Genomic DNA, 19,511 nt, shown 5'->3' with positions numbered 1-19,511 from the left:
GTTCCCCAACCAGGAACTGAACCTCCTCCCGCTGTGGTGGAAGTGCGGCGTCTTACCCAAGGGGCTGCCGAAGAAGTTCCCACAGGGGTTGTTGAATCCAAGCCGACTGCACATAATAACTGTGACATGTAACCATGTGTTCAACAATCTGCTGATCAGAAGCATCAGTAGCTTCTCAGTGGCTCAGGAGCCCCCACCACCCCGTGCTAGGTTGGCTCTAGGCACAGGGAACAGAGCAAAGAACTTAGCGAAGTCTCTGCCCTCGGCGGGATGGGGGTGATGATACGTGAAAAATCGTTGTCTGCAGCCTCAGACGGCGCTAAATGCTGCACAGAGGGATGCAGCAGGGGAGGGGGAGGGCGGTCGGGGAGACCACCCAGAAGGTCGCTGAGTACTGGGAGATGGAGGAACATCAGGCACTCTGGGGCAGGGGGGACTGCGGGTGCAAAGGCCCTGAGGTGGGATGTGCCCGCGGGATCGAGGATGCAGGGAGGCCAGTGTGCTGAGCACCAGACAAGGTTTACGAGGGTGAACAGGGTAGAGAAGAGAGGCCAGAGGGGAGGGGCCGGTCTCAGAGGCAGGGAATGACTGTGGCTTCTCGTCTGTACGGGGTGGGGGCCTATGAGGGCTGTGCCGAGGAGCAGCCCGACCTGACTTACTTCCATTCAGACCGCAGGGATTAGACTGACATTGTTTTGGCCACAAACCAACTCCTTGCCTCTGTGGAGGTATCACCTCCTCCAGGAAGCCCTCCCTGACCTTCCAGCACTTACTGCTGTCTGTGATTTTGACTGTCTTCCTCTCCCTGCTGCGGCCCTAGTGGTAAAGAACCCGCCTGCCGATGCAGGAGACATAAGAGACATGGGTTCGATCCCTGGATCGGGAAGATCCCCTGGAGGCGGGCACAGCAGCCCACTCCAGTATTCTTGCCTGGAAAATCTCATGGACTGAGAAGCCTGGTGGGCGAGGGTCCATAGGGTCACAAAGAGTCAGACACGACTGGAGTGACTTATCCAGTAGACCGTGGGCTCCCTGGGGCCAAGGACAAAGGCTGTCTCCCTGATCCTTCGGGGTCAGCTGCGAGCAGGTGAAAGGCAGGGAGTGGACGAGAGAAAGAGCGGACTATCACGTATGCTGGGCTTTCTGTAGCACTGGGGGGACGCAGGCACCCCCATCGCGCCGGTCCTGGGCCTCCATCCGGTGATGTCGCGGCTGAGGCTCAGCCCTCTCCCCCTGAGGAGGGGCTCGGGCTCCTCAGAAACAGGGACGCAGCGCTGACCCCCTGCTCACTCCCAGGGGGCCAGCAGCCCTCCCGGTACAGCGCGGTCCTGGGGCCAGAGCGCCCGTCTCACCTGCTGGAGCTCCCTGGCGGCCAGCGCAGCACACACTTCTACGTGGAGGGCCTGGCCTTCCCCGACGCCAGCTTCCCGGGGCTCGTTTCCCTCCACCTCTCCCTGCTGGACGTGTCCAACCCGGTAGGCCTGGGGAGCAGGGGGCGGCTGGGCTTCCAGGCCCCGGCCCAGCTGGGGAGGGGCTCCCCGCATGCCTGGCTGCTCTCACAGCCCCTCTCTCGCCCTCCCCCCTCCCACAGGAGCTCCCCCAAAGCCTGCTTTTCCAGGACAGCGTGGTCTTCCGTGTGGCCCCCTGGATCATGACCCCCAACACCCAGCCCCCGAAGGAGGTGTACGTGTGCAGGTGAGGGGCCCTGGAGGGCTGAGGCAGGGCCCAGACACACACACACACCCCCAGGGAGAACCTGGAGCAGGACCCCGGAGTGCTTCGTGCCCGGCGGTGTGGATGGGGGCAGGGGTGCTCCCGCTGCGGCCGGCTGAGGGCGGGGGCTTGGTTGGAGCCGTAAGCAGGCAGGGAACATCGTGGGCACTGTTTCCCTGTCACTGTCTGGCCCAAGGCATCCTGAGGGTGGCTTTAGCGCCTGGGGGACTTTGGACTTCACCAGACCCAGAAGATGAGAGCTCTGGTCCTCTGGGCAAGGCCTCGGGGCTCCCACGAGGGCGGCCCTGCACGCGGAACCCCGGACACTCATTTCAAACGCCCGTTCCTGACCAACCTCTGAGCTCGCGTTCCCCACCCTGGGGCAGGACACACGGCGGGGGGCCCCGGGCGTCCATCCCGCAGTCAGAGAGCCCCTGATAACCACCCAGGGCCTCGGGGGCCTTCCCCCTTCCCCCCGGCCTCTTCCTGTCGCTTGGGGGCAGGAGGGTTGCGAGTGTAACCTGGTGCTCAGGATGCAACCTGGAAGCCAGCAAGGCCTGGACCTGAATGCGTGTGGCATGACCTTGACTCTCACCTCCGCGCTCTGCCTTCTGCTCGCTGGAAGGTTGCCCGCTGGTCCCCCCCGGGTTGTCAGCAGAGTTCAGGGAGGCAGCGTGCTGAGAGCAGGCAGACAGGGCAAGCGGGGGTCTCCATCGGGCTCCAGGGGTCTCGAAGCACGCACCGCGGGGGTCCCGGTCTGTGTCCCGGCCTCAGTTCCTGCGCCTGCTCCACCCTGAGTCCAGCCGGCCTCCTCAGAGCCCAGCCAAGGCCTCTGGGTGCGGAATCAGGGGCACCGAGGACCTTTTCTTTCTTCCTGATCGTTCTAGGGTATTTGAAAACGAGGACTTCCTGACATCACTGACCGCGCTGGCCAAGAAAGCCAATTGCAAGCTGACCGTCTGTGCACAGGAGGAGAGCGTGGACGACCGGTGGATGCAGGTGTGTGCCCTCGGGGCAGGCGGGCTGGGCACTCGGGAGGCACGCCCGAGGGTCAAGGGACACGGGGCCCGGCTTCACGGGCTTGGCCCCGCACCCTGCTGGCCACCCTTCCTCCCCCCGGGCGAGGAGTTAAGAGCATCCTAGGGTCCCCGCAGACGGGGAAGGCTCAGGAAAGTGACCCTACTGACATTTAAACAGCCTGCTAGCTGTGTCACTGAGATGACCTCCTTCCTGCTGGAAAACTCTCAGACAACCTCAGGAAACTGAACAAATGCTGCGAAGCTCGGGGGCTGGGGCTCAAGCGGCCGGTCCTGCAGCCTGCCTCCAGGCCAGGCCACGGCCCTGCTCCAGCGTCTTCCGAGGCACCCGTCTCCCCCTCTCGGCTACCTCCCGATCCAGTGGCCCCACGTCCTGCCACCCTCAATCAGCACTCCTTTCTAACCCCCAAATGTGGCCTCCTCTGGTGACTCAGACGGTAAAGAATCTGACTGCAATGCAGAAGACCCGGGTTGGATCCCTGGGTCAGGAGGATCCCTGGGTCAGGAAGATCCCCTGGAGAAGGAAATGACAGCCCACTCCAGTATTCTTGCCTGGAGAATCCCATGGACAGAGGAGCCTGACGGGCTACAGTCCACGGGGTCGACCGCAAAGAGTCAGACGCGACACACACACAACCCCCAAATAATGCCCTCTCTTCCTCTCCTATCATTCTACGTGTGTTAGATCAAACAGATGAAATGGCTGAAACGTCACCATTCTTTATCTCAGAGAACGGCAGTTTGAACCCCCAAGATGGTCCAGCTTAATAGTGTTTTATGGCCAACGTCACGCCTGCCGGCTGGAATACAAGCCAGGTGTGCCCCGATCCGACCTGCACCCTCCCAGCTCTGTCCCAGGGGCTCAGCTGGGGCCTTACTCGCCCTCTTTTGGGACAGGATTACCTCTGCCCTCCAGGCTCCAACTCAGAAGCACTTTTTATTATTATTATTATCCATTTGTGGCTTCCCTGTGGCCCAGTTGGTAAAGAATCCACCTGCAATGTGCAAGATCTGGGTTCAATCCCTGGGTTGGAAAAATCCCTTGGAGAAGGGAAAGGCTACCCACTCCAGCGTTCTGGCCTGGAGAATCCCATGGACTGTATAGTCCACGGGGTCGCAGAGTCGGACATGACTGAGCAGCTCTCACTTCACTCTCATCGTTCATTTGTATTAGAGAATCAGTGCTTCACAGTGCTGTGCTAGTTTCTGCTCTGCAGCAAAGTGAGTCAGCTATACACATACATGTGCTGGGCTGCACTTAGTCCCTCAGTCGTGTCTGACCCTTTCCGACCCCGTGGACTGTGGCCCGCCAGGCTCCTCTGTCCATGGGATTCTCCAGGCAAGGATACTGGAGTGGGTTGCCATCCCCTCCTCCAGGGGACCTTCCTGACCCAGGAATCAAACCCAGGTCTCCCACATTGCAAGCGGATTCTTTACCACTGGAGCCACCAGGGAAGCCCAAGAACACTGGAGTGGGTAGCCCATCCCTTCTCCAGGGGATCTTCCCGACCCAGAAATAGAACCGGGGTCTCCTGCAGGGCAGGCGGGTCCTTTACCAACTGAGCCACAGGGAAGGCCACACACACACGTCTATCCACGCTTCCTTAGATTCTCTCCCCATTTGGGTCATCATGGAGCGCGGGGTAGAGTCCCCTGCACCATCCTAGAACCTCTTTAAGAAGTCTCCCCTGCGCCATCCCGGCTGCGTTGGGAGTCCCCCTCTGTGTTCCCGCGGACGCCTCCCCTCCCTCCCCTCCCCTCCTAGCTCTGGGTGCTGAACGCCCAGCTCTTGGGTTGCCCCTCAAGCTCAGGGCCCGTCCTTGGCACCCATCAGGAGCAAGAGTGAAGGGCACCCAGGTTGATTCCACTGCACGTGGATTCAAGTACAGGACAGTAAGCTCTGCTTTCCCAGAGCCTCTCTTCTGGGGTTGAATAACCCAGTGCATTTGCCCTTGACCCCACGGGGAGAGAGAGCAGATGGTTCTCCAGCCCCCGGCCCTACCCCGGGTGACGGGAGCAGGCGTGACAGCCTCCCTGCCCCTGTCCCTGCGCAGGATGAGATGGAGATTGGCTACACCCAAGCCCCGCACAGGACGCTGCCCGTGGTCTTCGACTCCCCGAGGAACAGAGGCCTGAAGGACTTCCCCATCAAGTGCATGCTGGTACGTGCTGCGCGGGCTGGGCACAGGGTGAACGCCCGGCTCCCGCCTCCTTCCTGGCTCCCATCCCCGACCCCGCACTGAGCGGCCGCCCGTGCCTAGGGCCGCAGGAGCCCAGCGGCCATTGCACGGGTGGAGGGGCAGTTTTATTAAATTATCCATCTTATCTGTCGTTATCTTTGTTTTTAAGTTTGTATTTCTCTGTGTGTGTGCATGCTCAGCCGTGTCCAACTCTTTGCAACCCCCTTGACTGTAGCCCTCCAGGCTCCTCCGTCCATGGGATTCTCCAGGCCAGAAGACTGGAGTGGGTCGCCGTTTCCTCCTCCAGGGGATCTTCCTGACCCAGGGATTGAACCCAAGTCTCCTGCATTGGCAGGCGGGTTCTTTACTGCTGAGCCACCAGGGAAGCCCTTTTTAAAGTTACTATGTTATTTTAATTTTCTTTTTCAGCCGCATGGCTTGACTTGCAGGATCTTAGTTCCCTGACCAGGGATCAAGCCTGCACTCCGTGTGTTGCAAGCGCGGAGTCTCAGCCACTGAATCTTCAGAAAGGCTCTGGCTGGGATATTTTTGTTATGTGATGAGATCTGGGTTTGCCTTTCCCAAAGCCCTTTCTGGCTATGAGCTCAAGCCTCCCTCAAGAAACCCTGCTGAGCATTAGGTGGGGTGCGGCCATCCTTGTTCCGCTGCAGATGCTCTTGGGACCTCCCTGGTGTCCGGCGGTTAGGACTCTGCACCTCCACTGAACGGGGCCCAGGTTCAGTCCCCGGCCAGGGAACTAAGGTCCCTCATGCCTTGTGGTGTAGCCAAAAGAAAAAAAGATGCTCTTCTGCAAGGTGGGGGTAGGGCCCGGACCAGAAGCTTCCTCAGCATCCAGCTGGAGGCTCTGTCTTCTGGGTGGGAGTGTGACTTTCAGGGGCTCCCCTTGGGACACGAAGGGTGTTCAGGACCAGAGTGGGCATTTCCTCAGTGTGACTTTATCAGCCAAGGTCTCTACATGTGTTTACGGGGTCAGGTGAGGGCGACAAATTATTGAGTCATGCTTGACTAACTGGGTAGCTTCCTGCAAACTCAGCACAGAATAATAAAAATGATAACAACTATAATAATGGTTACATCTGGGGGCTCACGTCCTGGGGCAGTCACAGTGCTGAATGCCTACATGAGCTCATTTAATTTGTCTGACAACCTCTAATAGTAGGTGCTATTACTAGGCCCATTTTATAGATGAAGAAACTCAGGCTCAAAAGGTGAAGCGGCTTTCTCGAGGTCACACAAAAAGACAGCTAAGTTGGAACGCAAAGCAGGCCGTGAGCACCCTGCCCCTGCTTTGTCAGAGAGACCCCAGGCCTGTGCTCTGAGCCCTGACAGCCCCTGACCTCAGGCACCCAGAGAAGACGAAGGAAAGACCACGGGGTAAAGGCTGTGCTGCGGTGAACGGCTTTCCAAGGAGCCTCTGTTCCCGAAGGGAAAGGGGGTGACCTGGCCCACGCAGGAGGCTTTGAAAGGAAACCTGAGTTTAACTCACTGGCTCTCCTGTGCTGCGTGCTGCCGACGCAGGGATTTAGTTGGGGTCATGACGTCTCTGCCATTTGGTTCAGTTCAGTCGCTCAGTCGTGTCTGACTCTTTACATCCCCAGGGACTGCACCACACCTGGCTTCCCTGTCCCTCACCAACTCCCAGAGTTTGCTCAAACTCACGTCCATCGAGTCGGTGATGCCATCCAACCATCTCATCCTCTGTCGTCCCCTTCTCTTCCTGCCTTCAATCTTTCCCAGCATCAGAGTCTTTTCAAATGAGTCAGTTCTTCACATCAGGTGGCCAAAGTATTGGAATTTCAGCTTCAGCATCAGTCCTTCCAATGAATACTCAGGACTGATTTCCTTTAGGATGTACTGGTTGGATCTCTATGCAGCCAAAGGGACTCTCAAGAGTCTTCTCCAACACCATAGTTCAAAAGCATCAATTCTTCAGCGCTCAGCTTTCTTTATAGTCCAACTCTCACATCCATACATGACCACAGGAAAAACCATAGCGTTGACTAGACAGAACTTTGTTGGCAAAGTAATGTCTCTGCTTTTTAATATGCTATCTAGGTTGGTCATAGCTTTTCTTCCAAGGAGCAAGTGTCTTTTAATTTCATGGCTGCAGTCACCATCTGCGGTGATTTTGAAGCCCCCCAAAAATAAAGTCTGTCACTATTCCCACTGTTTCCCCATCTATTTACCATGAAGTGATGGGACCGGATGCCATGATCTTCGTTTTCTGAATGTTGAGCTTTAAGCCAACTTTTTCACTCTCTTTCACTTTCATCAAGAGGCTCTTTAGTTCTTCTTCACTTTCTGCCATAAGGATGGTGTCATCTGCATAACTGAGGTTATTGATATTTCTCCCAGCAATCTTGATTCCAGCTTGTGCTTCATCTAGCTGGGCATTTCACATGATGTGCTCTGCACAGAAGTTAAATAAGCAGGGTGACAATATACAGCCTTGATGTACTCCTTTTCCAATTTGGAGCCAGTCTGTTTTTCCATGTCTAGTTCTAACTGTTGCTTCTTTACCTGCATACAGATTTCTCAGAATGCAGGTAAGGTGGCCTGATATTCCCATCTCTTTAAGAATTTTCCACAGTTTCTTATGATCCACACAGTCAAAGGCTTTAACGTAGTCAATAAAGCAAAAGAAGATGTTTTTCTGGAAGTCTCTTGCTTTTTTGATGATCCAACAGATGTTGGCAAATTGATCTCTGGTTCCTCTGGCTTTTTTAAATCCAGCTTCAACATCTGGAAGTTCACGGTTCATGTACTCTTGAAGCCTGGCTTGGAGAATTTTGAGCATTACTTTGCTAGTGTGTGAGATGAGTACAATTGTGCGGTAGTTTGAAAATGCTTTGACATTGCCTTTCTTTGGGATTGGAATGAAAACTGACCTTCCTATAGACAGCCTCAGGTGGAGGGAGGCTGTGGTGGCCCCTTAGCCCCCCACATCAGTCAGGGGTGTTAGTCACTGTGCTTAGTCACTCAGTCGTGTCCGACTCTTTGTGACCCCATGGACTGCAGCCCACCAGGCTCCTCTGTCCATGGGGATTCTCCAGGCAAGAATACTGGAGTGGGTTGCCATGCCCTCCTCCAGGGGATCTTCCCAACCCAGGGATCAAACCCAGGTCTCCTGCATTGCAGGTAGATTCTTTACCATCTGAGCCACCAGGTCTAGGGTATCTTGATTCAAATCACTCAGGAAAAGAATTGGGGATAGGGGATAGGGACTTCCCTGGGCTTTCCTGGTGGCTCAGATGGTAAAGAATCCATCTGCCATGCAGGAGATGCAGGTTCGATCCCTGGGAATGGCTACCGAGTCCAGTATTTTTGCCTGGAAAATTCCACAGACAGAGGAGTCTGGAGGGCTACAGTCCATGGGGTCGCAAAGAGTCAGACCGGACTGAGTGACTAACAGTTTTCACTTACTTTTTGAGGGACTTCCGTGGTGGCTCAGTGGTTAAGAAGCCTCCTTGCAATGCAGGCGATGCGGGCTCAACGTCTTGTTGGGGAACTAAGACTCCCCCTCATCTGGTCAGGGAGTTAAGACCTGATGCAGCCAAATACGTAAATAAAAATAAATTTTATAACATGAATTGGGATAAGAATCAACCTCCTCACTAGGCTACAGCCGCATCTGCTTCTCCAGCCCTGGGCCACTTCCCTGCCCCTCTCCTGGCTCCAGCCCCACTGGCCTCCTTCCTGGTCTTCACATGTGCCCGGCTTGTGCTCACCCCGGGCCTTTGCACCTGCTGTTTCTGCTGCCTGCAGTGCTCGCCCCGTTCAGGGTCTGGCTGCTCCTCCACCTTCAGGTCTCGTGGACAAGGGAGCCCAGGCACTGCCCGCTGAGCTAACTGCGGCCACAGAGACCCCGAGCGGCATCTTTTCCATGCTGACTGTTGCTTGGTTGGTGTTTGCTGTGGGGGCTTCTCCGCTGTGTACAGCCTTCCTCCAGCTGTGGGGCAGGCTTCTCACTGCAGTGGCTCCTCTTGTTTCAAGGCATAGGCTCCGGGCGCTCGGGCTTCAGTAATTGCAGCTCCCAGGTCTCGGGCACAGGCTCGGTAGTTGGGGGCACGGGCTGCGTTGTCCTGTGGCAAGTGGGACCTTCCCGGACCAGGGATTGAACCCGTGTCTCTTGGATTGCAAGGTGGACTCTTAACCACAGGACCACCAGAGGAGCTCAAGGGAGCAGTTTTGATGGCCCAGCAGGGGACGAGGTCAGGTTGGCAAGGGTTTTAGAGAGAGAAGAAGGATTTGGAAATAATGGGTTTTAGACCTGTGGAGTCACAGACCCCCTTCAGACTACTCATCTTCCCACAAAAAATGCACCCAAGCCCACTATTTGGCATCTAGTTTCAGGGCGTCTGTGGCCCCCGTAAAGCCCCAGGGTACAAATCATCAATCTGTAGGAAGTAGAGTTAGAGGTGGGCTTCCCTGGTGGCTCAGTTGGTAAAGAATCCATCTGCCATGCAGGAGATGCAGGTTTGATCCCTCGGAATGGCCTGCAATGCAGGAGACCCCAATTCGATTCCTGGGTCAGGAAGATCCCCTGGAGAAGGGATAGGCTACCCACTCCAGTATTCTTGCCTGGAGAGTCCCCATGGGCAGAGGAGCCTGGTGGGCTACAGTCCATGGGGTCACAAAGAGTCAGACATGACTGAGTGACTGAGCACGCACAGAAGCAGAGGGTTAGAGGTTCAGTGGGTGGACTGGACGATGTCCCCTCAAATGGGCCCTAACCCCAAGAAGCAGATGCCATCTTACATGGCAACGGGGGCTTTGTGAATGAGATTAAGTCAGGGATCTTGCGATGGGGACTCCCCTGGGTGATCTGGGAGGACTCTATGCCATCACAAGGCTCCTCATGAAAGGGGAGAAGCAGGGTCGGGATGGGAAAATTCTTCTGATGTCAGCAACAGAGACTGGAGTGATGGGCACTGAATATGGCAGAAGAGCCGCCAGCCAGCTGACCACTAGAAGCTGAAAAAGGAAAGGAAGCGGGTTCTCTCCCAGAGCCTCCAGAAGGAGCCAGCCTGCCACCCCTTGATTTCAGTCCCGTGAGGCTGACTTCAGACCTCTGAGCTCAGAGCCGTCGGCTCACAGCGGCAGCCGGAAACCAACGCGGGGTAGGAGGGGCGCCGCCCCTGTGGTCTTCTCACGAGGACGAGGGGCCGCAGCCCCGTGGGGAGGCCTGCTGCAGCCCCAGGTCAGGACGCGCCCGTGTGGACCAGGAGCATCTGCTATAGAGACAGCTCAAGTCGCAGTCTTCCTGACCGTAGTTTCTGCTCCGAGGACAGAGATGGTACCTAGCAGATTCATTTTCACACCCGAGTTAAGGTTTATGATGCGGCTTCCCCAGTGCTCAGCGGTAAAGAATCCACCTGCCAACGCAGGAGATGAAGGAGACATGGGTTTGATTCCTGGGTCAGGAAGATCCCCTGATGGAGGAAATGGAGACCCACTCCAGTATTCTTCCTTGGGAAATCCAGTGGACCGAGGAGCCTGACAGGCTATAAATCCACGGAGTCACAAAGAGTGGGACACAGCTGAGCGACTGAGCACGCACACAAGGTTTAGAGGTTTAGAAGCCGCGGGCGCCCCTCAGAGACTCACAAACCCCCTCTCTTGCCCGTGCTGACTCAGCCTTCCTTCAGAATCCCTCAGATAGTAACGGGACCTGCTCTGAACCAGTGGCCGAGGGGTTTCTTCTGAGACCAAGCTCATCTTTAAACCTGGACCCCACGCTCTCTTTCCCAAGACCCTGGGTTCTCTAACTCTTGGCCCCTGCTCCTCCCACCCCAGGGTCCAGATTTTGGCTACGTGACTCGTGGGCCCCAGACGGGCAGTGTGACTGACCTTGACTCCTTTGGGAACCTGGAAGTGAGCCCCCCCGTGACGGTCAGGGGGAAGGTGTACCCGCTGGGCAGGATTCTCATTGGAGACAGCGGTTACCCCAGGTAAGGAGAGGTGGGGGGAGGGGGCGGCGGACTCAGGGGTGCAGGGGAGTGGGGCGCAGCAGAGGCCAGAGCAGAGGGCTTCCCTGCTGGCTCCTGGCCAAGAGGGCTCATAGGGGACATCCCTGGGGTCCTGTGGTTTAAGACTCCACGCTTCCAACATGGGGGGGTGGGGTGGATCCCTGGCTGGGAAACGAAGACCCTACATGCTTCTCAGTGCAGAAAAAAAAAAAAAGAGGACTCAACAAACTTGAGGGACTGTGGGGAATCAAAGCATACAGCAAAGAACACCCAGTGAGGAGCCCAGCATGACCAAGCTCACCTCGGCCACCTGCATGCCGCGGGTCGGTGAATGTTTGCTGAGCATCTGCTTTGCGCAGGCCCTGTGCCAGGAGCCGGCAGGGAGTGCAGCCCTGGGCAGGACGGGCAAGCCCTGCCGCTGTCCTGGTGGGGACGATGTGCCACAGAAAAGCTAACAAATAATTTCCAGCAGTAAAGAAAGCACAAAAGTGGGGCAGAAGAGGAGAGGGAAGCGGGGCAGGGAGACCGAGGAGGGCTTCTCTGGGGTGGGGCCCGAGGCCCAATGACAAGCAGGACGTGGCCACGTGGAGATCTGGAGCAGAGAGCTCCTGGGCAGGGACTTCCCTGGTCGTCCAGCGACTGAGACTCCGAGCTCCCAACGCAGGGGGGCTCGGGTTCGACTCCTGCTCAGGGAACGAGATCCAGATCCCATATGCAGCAGCTAAGAGTCTGCGGGCTGCAACCAAAGCGTCCACAAGCCACATCTAAGACCCAGTGCGGCCAAATAAATGAATAGTTTTTTTAAAAGATCATGGGCAAAGGCCCTGAGGCAGAAATGAACTTGGTGGGTTCAAGGTCAGAGAGGCTAAAACAGAAACCGAGCAAGAGTGAAGGGCCGGGTCACGAGGGTCCCTGGAGGTCACGGCAGGGGGAGCACGGAGGCCGGGTCTCGAAGGTCCCTGGAGGTCAGGGCAGGGGGAGCACGGAGGCCGGGTCACGAGGGTCCCTGGAGATCAGGGCAGGGGGAGCATGGAGGCCGGGTGACGAAGGCCCCTGGAGGTCAGGGCAGGGGGAGCACAGAGGCTGGGTCATGAGGGTCCCTGGAGGTCAGGGCAGGGGGAGCACGGAGGCCGGGACAGTGAAGGGGTGTGCCCGAGGACGCACAGCTGACAAGGGGGCATGGACTCGGTGGGGCCAGCTCCACACCCCCCGCGACGCTGCTCACGACACCAGCATCCAGGCAGAGTCAACAGGCAGCGCTTGCAGAGGCTAAGGACTGGTCCTACGTCCTTCACTGACTCCATGCCTCGGTTGTCCCCAGTAAAACTGGGGTGACATTTTCTAAACTTCTCAGGTGGTAGGAGATATGATAATAACAAAAGGCATCCCAGGGTCTGAATCCCTTCCCTGAAGAATCCTGACCGCTTCACCAAGTCCCAGGCCCTCAGAGACTTCCTTGGTAACTCCCACCCTTGTGGACGCCCCCACTAAGGGAAAGCATTAGTCACTCGGTCACTTGTGTCCAACTCTTTGTGAGTACATGGACTGTAACCCACCAGGCTTCTCTGTCCATGGGATTCTCCAGGCAAGAATACTGGAGTGGATAGCCATTTCCTTCTCCAGGGGATCTTCCCAACCCAGGGATTGAACCTGGTCTCCTGAACTGCAGGCAGATCCTTCACCAGCTGAGCCACCCGGGAAGCCCATCTCCCATTGCTGCTGTTGCTGTTCAGTTGCTCGGTCACGTCCAACTCTTTGTGACCCCATGAACCGCAGCACACCGGACTTCCCTGTCCTTCACCATCTCCTGGATCTTGCTCAAACTCATGTCCACTGAGTCGATGATACCATCCAACCATCTCATCCTCTGTCGTGCCCTTCTCCTCCCGCCCTCATCTTGCCCAGCATCAGGGTCTTTTTCCAATGAGTCAGCTCTTGGCATCAGATGGCCAAAGTACCGGAGCTTCAGCTTCAGAGTCAGTCCTTCCAATGAATACTCAGGGTTGATTTCCTCTAGGATTGACTGGGTTGACCTTGCTGTCCAAGGGACTCTCAAGAGTCTTCTCCAGCACCACAGCCCAGAAGCATACCTGTCTCCCCATAACACCCTGTGTTGGCAGCCAGGAGAGCCAGGAGATGCACCGGGCCCTGCAGGACTTCCTGGGTGCCCAGCAGGTGCAGGCCCCGCTGAGACTCTACTCTGACTGGCTGTCTGTGGGCCATGTGGACGAGTTCCTGAGCTTCGTTCCGGTGCAAAAGAAGGTGTGGTCTGGGGGGGCTGCCTGAAGGAAGCCACAGGCCTCCTTCCCAGGTTCCCAGACTCAGCTCTGCCTCTGCCGGGGAGGGTGGGGGACACTGACCTTATCTTCCCAAATCTTTCTCCCTCACCCAGAAGGGGGCATGGAAGAAGCAGCCAGCCTAGGTCCAAGCCCCCACTCCCCACACCCTTGGCAGAGCCTTCCTCCCGGGAGCCCCAGGGACCAAACTAACCTCTGACCGCAGGCTTTCTGCCCCCAGGGCTTCCGGCTTCTCCTGGCCAGCCCCAGGGCCTGCTACCAACTGTTCCAGGAGCAGCTGAAGGAGGGCCACGGGGAGGCCCTGCTGTTTCCAGGGGTCAAGAGTAAGTCGGCCGCGCCTGGTCCTTCCCCGGGAAGCTTCCTCTGCCTGCACGTGGTCTCCCATCCCCAGATGGAATCACTCAGGCCGCTGGCATCTTCCGCCCAGCCACCGGGCACCCGGCGCTGTGCCGGGCACTGGGGGTGCCTCGTGAACAGGGAGGGGGAGGTCCCTGCCCTCGGGACTCACAGTCTGGGGAGAGTGAGTTCAGGAGGCAGCAACACAGGGGCTTTGAGAGGTGTCTGGGAGGAGCCCCAGGAAGGCTTCCTGGAGGAGGCAAAGATCAGGCCTGAGTATGAGAGGTGAGCAGGAGTTGGCCAGATAAACGGGGCAGTGGCATGGGGACTAAAGATAGTCCAGATAATCCAGGCAGAAGGAACAGCCAAGGCTCAGAGGCACGAGAAAGCAAGAGGACCTGAAAAAAAGTTTAATCCAGATGGAGCAGAGAATGAAATATTTTTTTCAATGATGTGCACAGACTGAGGCTGGAGTCAGAGGTTGAAGTCACTACAGCTGAGGGTTTTCACGTAGTGTCTGTACAAGTCCTGGAGTGTCAGGCAATGGTCAGGCCTGTGTTGCCCCTCAGGAAACAGGATCCCTCTGGAGACGAGAGAATTTACGGGACTGAAAGTAATGCTCTTAAGAACTTACCCCGTGTAAACTACTTTATTAAAGTCATTTACCTCCCAGATACTCATAACAAACCTGTTTGTTCTGAATCATCACTGCCCCCATTTTATAGATGGGAAAACTGAGTCCCTACTGGACCTTCTGGGAAGAGCAAAGTAGATCTCTGAATTCACCTGCTTCTTTTTCTTTTTCTCCATGACAGAAAAAAAACAGCAGAAAATAAAGGACATTCTGTCAGACAAGAAACTGAGAGAACACAATTCATACGTGGAGGTACTAGCCTGGCCATTCAGGGCACGTCACAGCCCCGGCCACCTGACACTCGCCCCCACCCCCACGCCCGGCTCTCTTCCCCGAGGTTAGAAGCCCAGGACAGAGCCTTCCGGGTGATCAGTGCCAGGATCTGGGTCAGTGTGTGTGTGTGTGTGTGTGTGTGTGTGTGTGTGTGAGAGAGAGAGAGAGAGAGAGAGAGAAGAGTTGGCAAAGTCAGAGAAAGACAGGGCAGACTCAGAAACAGGCGTGGAGGCGTGCAAGAGGCCGAGCGCTGGAGTGGCGGGAAAGGCAGGACACTGAAGCAGAGCCCGGGCAGGGGCTGAGCAAAGGCGAGCAGGAGTGGGGCCAGGAGGTACCCCGCTGCCTTCCTGGCCCTGTCTCAGGTCCTCCGGTTAAACCGACCGGCCTGCACCCCCACCCCCGAACCCCGAGTCCCCGCCCTGCCCCGCCCACCGCCGCCCCACCTCCGCCCCTCCTCCCGCCCCCCAGAAATGCATCGACTGGAACCGGGCGGTGCTGAAGAGGGAGCTGGGCCTGACCGAGCGGGACATCGTGGACATCCCGCAGCTCTTCAGGCTCATCAAAGACTCTCGAGGGACCCCCAAGGCCGAAGCCTTTTTCCCAAACATGGTGAGGAGGCAGACCCCTGAGCCCGCCCAGCTTTGCCCGCAGTCTTAAGCCCAAGAGGCCACTTGGCTGTGGATCCAGCAGGCTTGGCTGTCTCCTCACCCCTTGGGGTTTGCGTGGCCCTCTCCAGTTTACAGCGCCTTTAAGAGGCAACCACCTAGGGGTGAATGACTGTCGTCACCCCGCTTTACAGATGATGCGCAGGGGAGTCAGGTCTCTGGCAAGAGCTGGGGTTCAGAGCTTGGGGTGTGGCTGCACTGCCCGCTGTGGGCTCCCTTGTGTCAGACCGGGTGGTCTGCAAACTGGGTTCTCCGGGACCCTGGGGTTCCAAGACAGGGCCTCCCTCGCATGGTTTAGACTCATCTCCGTTTTACGCTTTGAGATATTGCAGAAAATTTTGCTTAGAAAAAAGATTCCTTGGCTCAAACAAGACAGGAGGGAGCACCATCCTGTTAACCCCCACTGCTAAATAGTTCCTTGGCCCCAAGCATTTCATTTCTTTCTGCAGTCTAGCCCAGGGGGAAAGAAAGCGGGTGCCTGAGGCTGGGGCTGCAGCGTCTCAGAATCGGCCACCCTGAGGGCTGACTCGGTTCCTCCTCCCTGTGAGGCCTCACAGGGTGCCGTGATGGGAGCTGGGGCGAGGGCCTGGGTGTGGAGCAGGCGGAGCAGTTGAGAGTGCCAGGCAGCCGGCACGAGTCTGAGAGCCGAGATGTCCCTTCAGTGACTCAGCCCTGGAGACTGACCCTGAGCTCACTGCGCGGTGCCCAGGCTGCAGCCTCATGCAGCTGTCACACCTGGAAATGTGTTTGGTTGGCTCTTTCTGCTGATGAGGCACAGAGGCCAAGTGACTTGCCCGAGGCCGCACAGCTGTAGAATGGTCCTGGGATTCGAATCCACAGGCCGCCTCCCAGGGTAATACCTTATTAAACCACTGTGGAGGAAACACGGTCGTTTACATAACGCATTGTGTATGGAAAGTGCTATAAAGTGTGTAGTCACTTATTCACCGGATCGTAGTATCAACAGATCTGCATTAAGTGCCTCCTGTGTGCCAGGCACTGAGCTGGGGGCTGTGGGAACCCAGAGGATGACCAGTTGCCAGAGTCTGGAGAGTCACAGGCTGCTTCACAGAGGCAGTGGCATTGGAGCCGGGCCTTGAGGAATCGAGTTTGCCGGAGGGTGGCATCGAGGAGAGGGGGAAAGGGTTGAGAACGTGGACCCCAGAGTCCGAAGGCTTGGGTACAGGACCTAGCCTCACTCCCTGGCCTTCAGTAGCTCACATCGCCTTTCCGGGCCTCCGTTTGCTGGTCTGTGAAGTGGGCTGTTATAGGGGACACTCAGGTGGTGCCGCAAGCCACACTCGGCTGCCCCTGACCTGGGCGCCCGCTTTGCAGGTGAACATGCTGGTGCTGGGCCAGCACCTGGGCATCCCCAAGCCCTTCGGGCCCGTCATCAACGGCCGCTGCTGCCTGGAGGAGAAGGTGCGGTCCCTGCTGGAGCCGCTGGGCCTCCACTGCACCTTCCTCGACGACTACTACGCCTACCACGTCCGGCAAGGGAACGTGCACTGCGGCACCAACGTGCGCCGGCAGCCCTTCTCCTTCAAGTGGTGGCACATGGAGCCCTGAGCCGCCGCCTCGGGAGGCGCCTGGCCTGGATTCGGTGGCACATGGAGCCCTGAGCCGGCCGCCTCGGGAGGCTCCTGGCCTGGACTTGGTGCCACATGGAGCCCTGAGCCGGCCGCCTCGGGAGGCGCCTGGCCTGGATTCGGTGGCACATGGAGCCCTGAGCCGGCCGCCTCGGGAGGCGCCTGGCCTGGCTCCGGCTTAGTTACGTGAATAATTTCGGTGCTTTGTCTCTGTTACAGCAATTTACTTCTCATGTTTAGCTGTTCTATACTCACGAAGGGCTTTAAAGCAATGTTCTTCTATTTTCAACAATAAGCTTGATTTTTACAAGACTATGTTAGAAGGTTGATCCCAGGGTGATGGTCTGACCTCCTGTGACCCACCAAAGCATTAGAGATGGGAGCAGCATCTTTCCAGCAGCTGTGATTTCCCAGTTCTAAGGATGGTCAATTCTTACTCAACCGGCCCATCAACTGATACCTCCTCTCTCCTAGAGGAGATACTTGTTTCTGCCAGATTTAATTACCGAAAAAAACACCCCAACACACATCTGGACCAAATATTCGATAACATCATTTATCAAAATAAATTTATTAAAGGTATTCAAAGACCACTTCAAGGTTTAGCTGCCATGAGGACCGTTTTTGGCGCTCTCGATGGACACAGTCACTCATTCCAGGACTCACACCAACCGACAGTTCAAACACAGACCGTCTCAGCTTTAGAGGGACGTGAGACAACAGTACTGCAGATCTGCAGTCGTGAAGCGAAGTCGCTCAGTCGTGTCCGACTCTTTGCGACCCCGTGGACTGTAGCCCACCAGGCTCCTCTGTCCGTGGGATTTCCTGGGCAAGAATACTGGAGTGGGTTGCCATTTCCTTCTCCAGGGGGTCTTCCTGACCCAGGAATTGAACCTGTGTCTCCTGAGTTGTCAGGTGGATTCTTTACCACTGAGTCACCTGAGAAGCCAGAGCAGCCCTTCTGTTAGTCGCTCAGTTGTGTCTGACTCTTTGTGACCCCATGGACTCTAGCCCGCCAGGCTCCTCTGTCCATGGGATTCTCTAGGCAAGAAGGCAAGAATACTGGAGTGGGTTGTTGTTGTTCATTCGTTCAGTCGTGTCTGACTCTTTGCGACCCCACGGACTGCACCACACCAGATTTCCCTGTCCTTCACCATCTCCTGGAGCTTACTCAAACTCATGTCCCTCGAGTCGGTGATGCCACCCAACCATCTCATCCTCTGTTGTCCCCTTCTCCTCCTGTCTTCAGTCTTTCCCAGCATCAGCATGTTTTCCAATGAGTCCGCTCTTCGAATCAAGTGGCCAGAGTATTGGAGCTTCAGCTTTAGCATCAGTCCTTCCAATGAATAGTCAAGGTTGATTTCCTGTAGGATTAACTGGTTTGATCTCCTTGCAGTCCAAGGGACTCTCAAGAGTCTTTTCCAGTACCATAGTTGGAAAACATCAATTCTTCAGAGCTCAGCCTTCTTTTGGAGAAGGCAATGGCACCCCACTCCAGTACTCTTGCCTGGGAAATCCCATGGACAGAGGAGCCTGGTAGGCTGCAGTCCATGGGGTCGCTAAGAGTCAGACACAACTGAGCATCTTCACTTTCACTTTTCACTTTCACGCATTGGAGAAGGCAATGGCAACCCACTCCAGTGTTCTCACCTTGAGAATCTCAGGGATGGGGGAGCCTGGTGGGCTGCTGTCTATGGGGTCGCACAGAGTCGGACACAACTGACGTGACTTAGCAGCAGCAGCAGCCTTCTTTATGGTCTAACTCTCACATCAAATTACTGGAAAAACCACAGCTTTGACTAGACAGTCACGACTGAGCACAGCACAGCAACTTTCAAACATCTGAATTGAGATTGGTGACTGTTTTGTGTCTGGTTCCTGGAAACAGATTCTGAGATGAAGGCTTCCTCGCAGGAGGTTTTTGGGGGGCTGTGGGGGTGCTCTTAGGAACCACACCTGGGAGGGTATGAGGGCGGGGCAGCAGGAGATAATGAGCTGGGAAGCAGCGGCCACTGAAGGTTTGGGAAACCCCCCCGGGACGCTCTGGGGCTGGGTCCTCAGAGTTGTCCTGAATTGAGACAAGCAGCCTGCCCGTTGTCTCCCCACGGTGGGTGTAGCTGCCCCCAAGGCGGGGTGATGATGACCTCAGGAACTGGCAGCAGACGATTTTAGGAGGGGACTTGCTTCGAGCAGCCAGAAGCCGTTGCCTGCAGCAGGTGGGGAGTTAGTGCCTCCGCCCCAAATACCACGGTGTCCGCCAGGGACACTGGGACTTGACCACCTCAGAGTGATGCGGAAATGTCACTGCGGGGCTGAGGCAGGACTTCCTACATGGGATGAGCATGCATGGAAGTGTAGAGATCCATGCAGAGCTGTTTTAAGGTCACAAACACCTCGCTTCATTGGGAGACCTGGGGAAGCCCACTGGGTTATTTCGGCCCGGCATGGGGAGGGGAGTGGGGGTCATTTAGTCATTTGAGGCCACAAGAGTGTATTGAGCACCTACTGTGTCCAGGCCCCTCCCTTTTGTGGGTGCTGGGGAGTCAGTGGCGAATAAGCATCCCCTAGAGGGGGAGTAGGACCTGCGCTAGACACAGCCAAGCCCCTCTTGCGCCTGAGATGTCTCTGTGCACCAGGCCGAGGGCCCCCCCACAACCATACTCGGAGCCCCACACAAGGCAGGGCTGCCCCCGGGTGGGAGGGACCGAGCTCCCGAGCTGTTCTGCTCCAGAGCCCTGAGCCCTGAGCCCAGCCCTCTCGAGCCCTCCCTAGTCAGGCCGCCCCACCCACCAGCCAG

General features: G+C 56.7%; 1 protein-coding gene across 2 annotated transcripts in view; it reads left to right on the top strand.

The window, feature by feature from the left end:
* Positions 1 to 17,307, top strand: part of PADI4 (peptidyl arginine deiminase 4) — a 28,172-nt gene extending 10,865 nt beyond the window's left edge. The window contains exons 7-17 of one of the 2 annotated variants that reach the window (NM_001192173.1): positions 1,297 to 1,475; positions 1,592 to 1,695; positions 2,601 to 2,712; positions 4,805 to 4,912; positions 10,748 to 10,902; positions 13,041 to 13,170; positions 13,423 to 13,540; positions 14,369 to 14,439; positions 14,929 to 15,069; positions 16,461 to 16,818; positions 16,873 to 16,969. In NM_001192173.1, the coding sequence (NP_001179102.1) occupies positions 1,297 to 1,475; positions 1,592 to 1,695; positions 2,601 to 2,712; positions 4,805 to 4,912; positions 10,748 to 10,902; positions 13,041 to 13,170; positions 13,423 to 13,540; positions 14,369 to 14,439; positions 14,929 to 15,069; positions 16,461 to 16,694 (1,352 nt within the window). In that variant the 3' untranslated portion in view covers positions 16,695 to 16,818; positions 16,873 to 16,969. Of the gene's footprint in view, positions 1 to 1,296; positions 1,476 to 1,591; positions 1,696 to 2,600; positions 2,713 to 4,804; positions 4,913 to 10,747; positions 10,903 to 13,040; positions 13,183 to 13,422; positions 13,541 to 14,368; positions 14,440 to 14,928; positions 15,070 to 16,460 lie in introns of both variants that reach the window. The other variant, XM_005203091.5, reaches the window with a different exon arrangement.
* The last annotated feature ends 2,204 nt before the right edge of the window (positions 17,308 to 19,511 follow it).

Source organism: Bos taurus, chromosome 2 (genome assembly GCF_002263795.3).
Source record: "Bos taurus isolate L1 Dominette 01449 registration number 42190680 breed Hereford chromosome 2, ARS-UCD2.0, whole genome shotgun sequence".
Taxonomy (NCBI): Eukaryota; Metazoa; Chordata; class Mammalia; order Artiodactyla; family Bovidae; genus Bos; species Bos taurus.
This window is presented reverse-complemented; position numbering and strand designations above follow the sequence as displayed.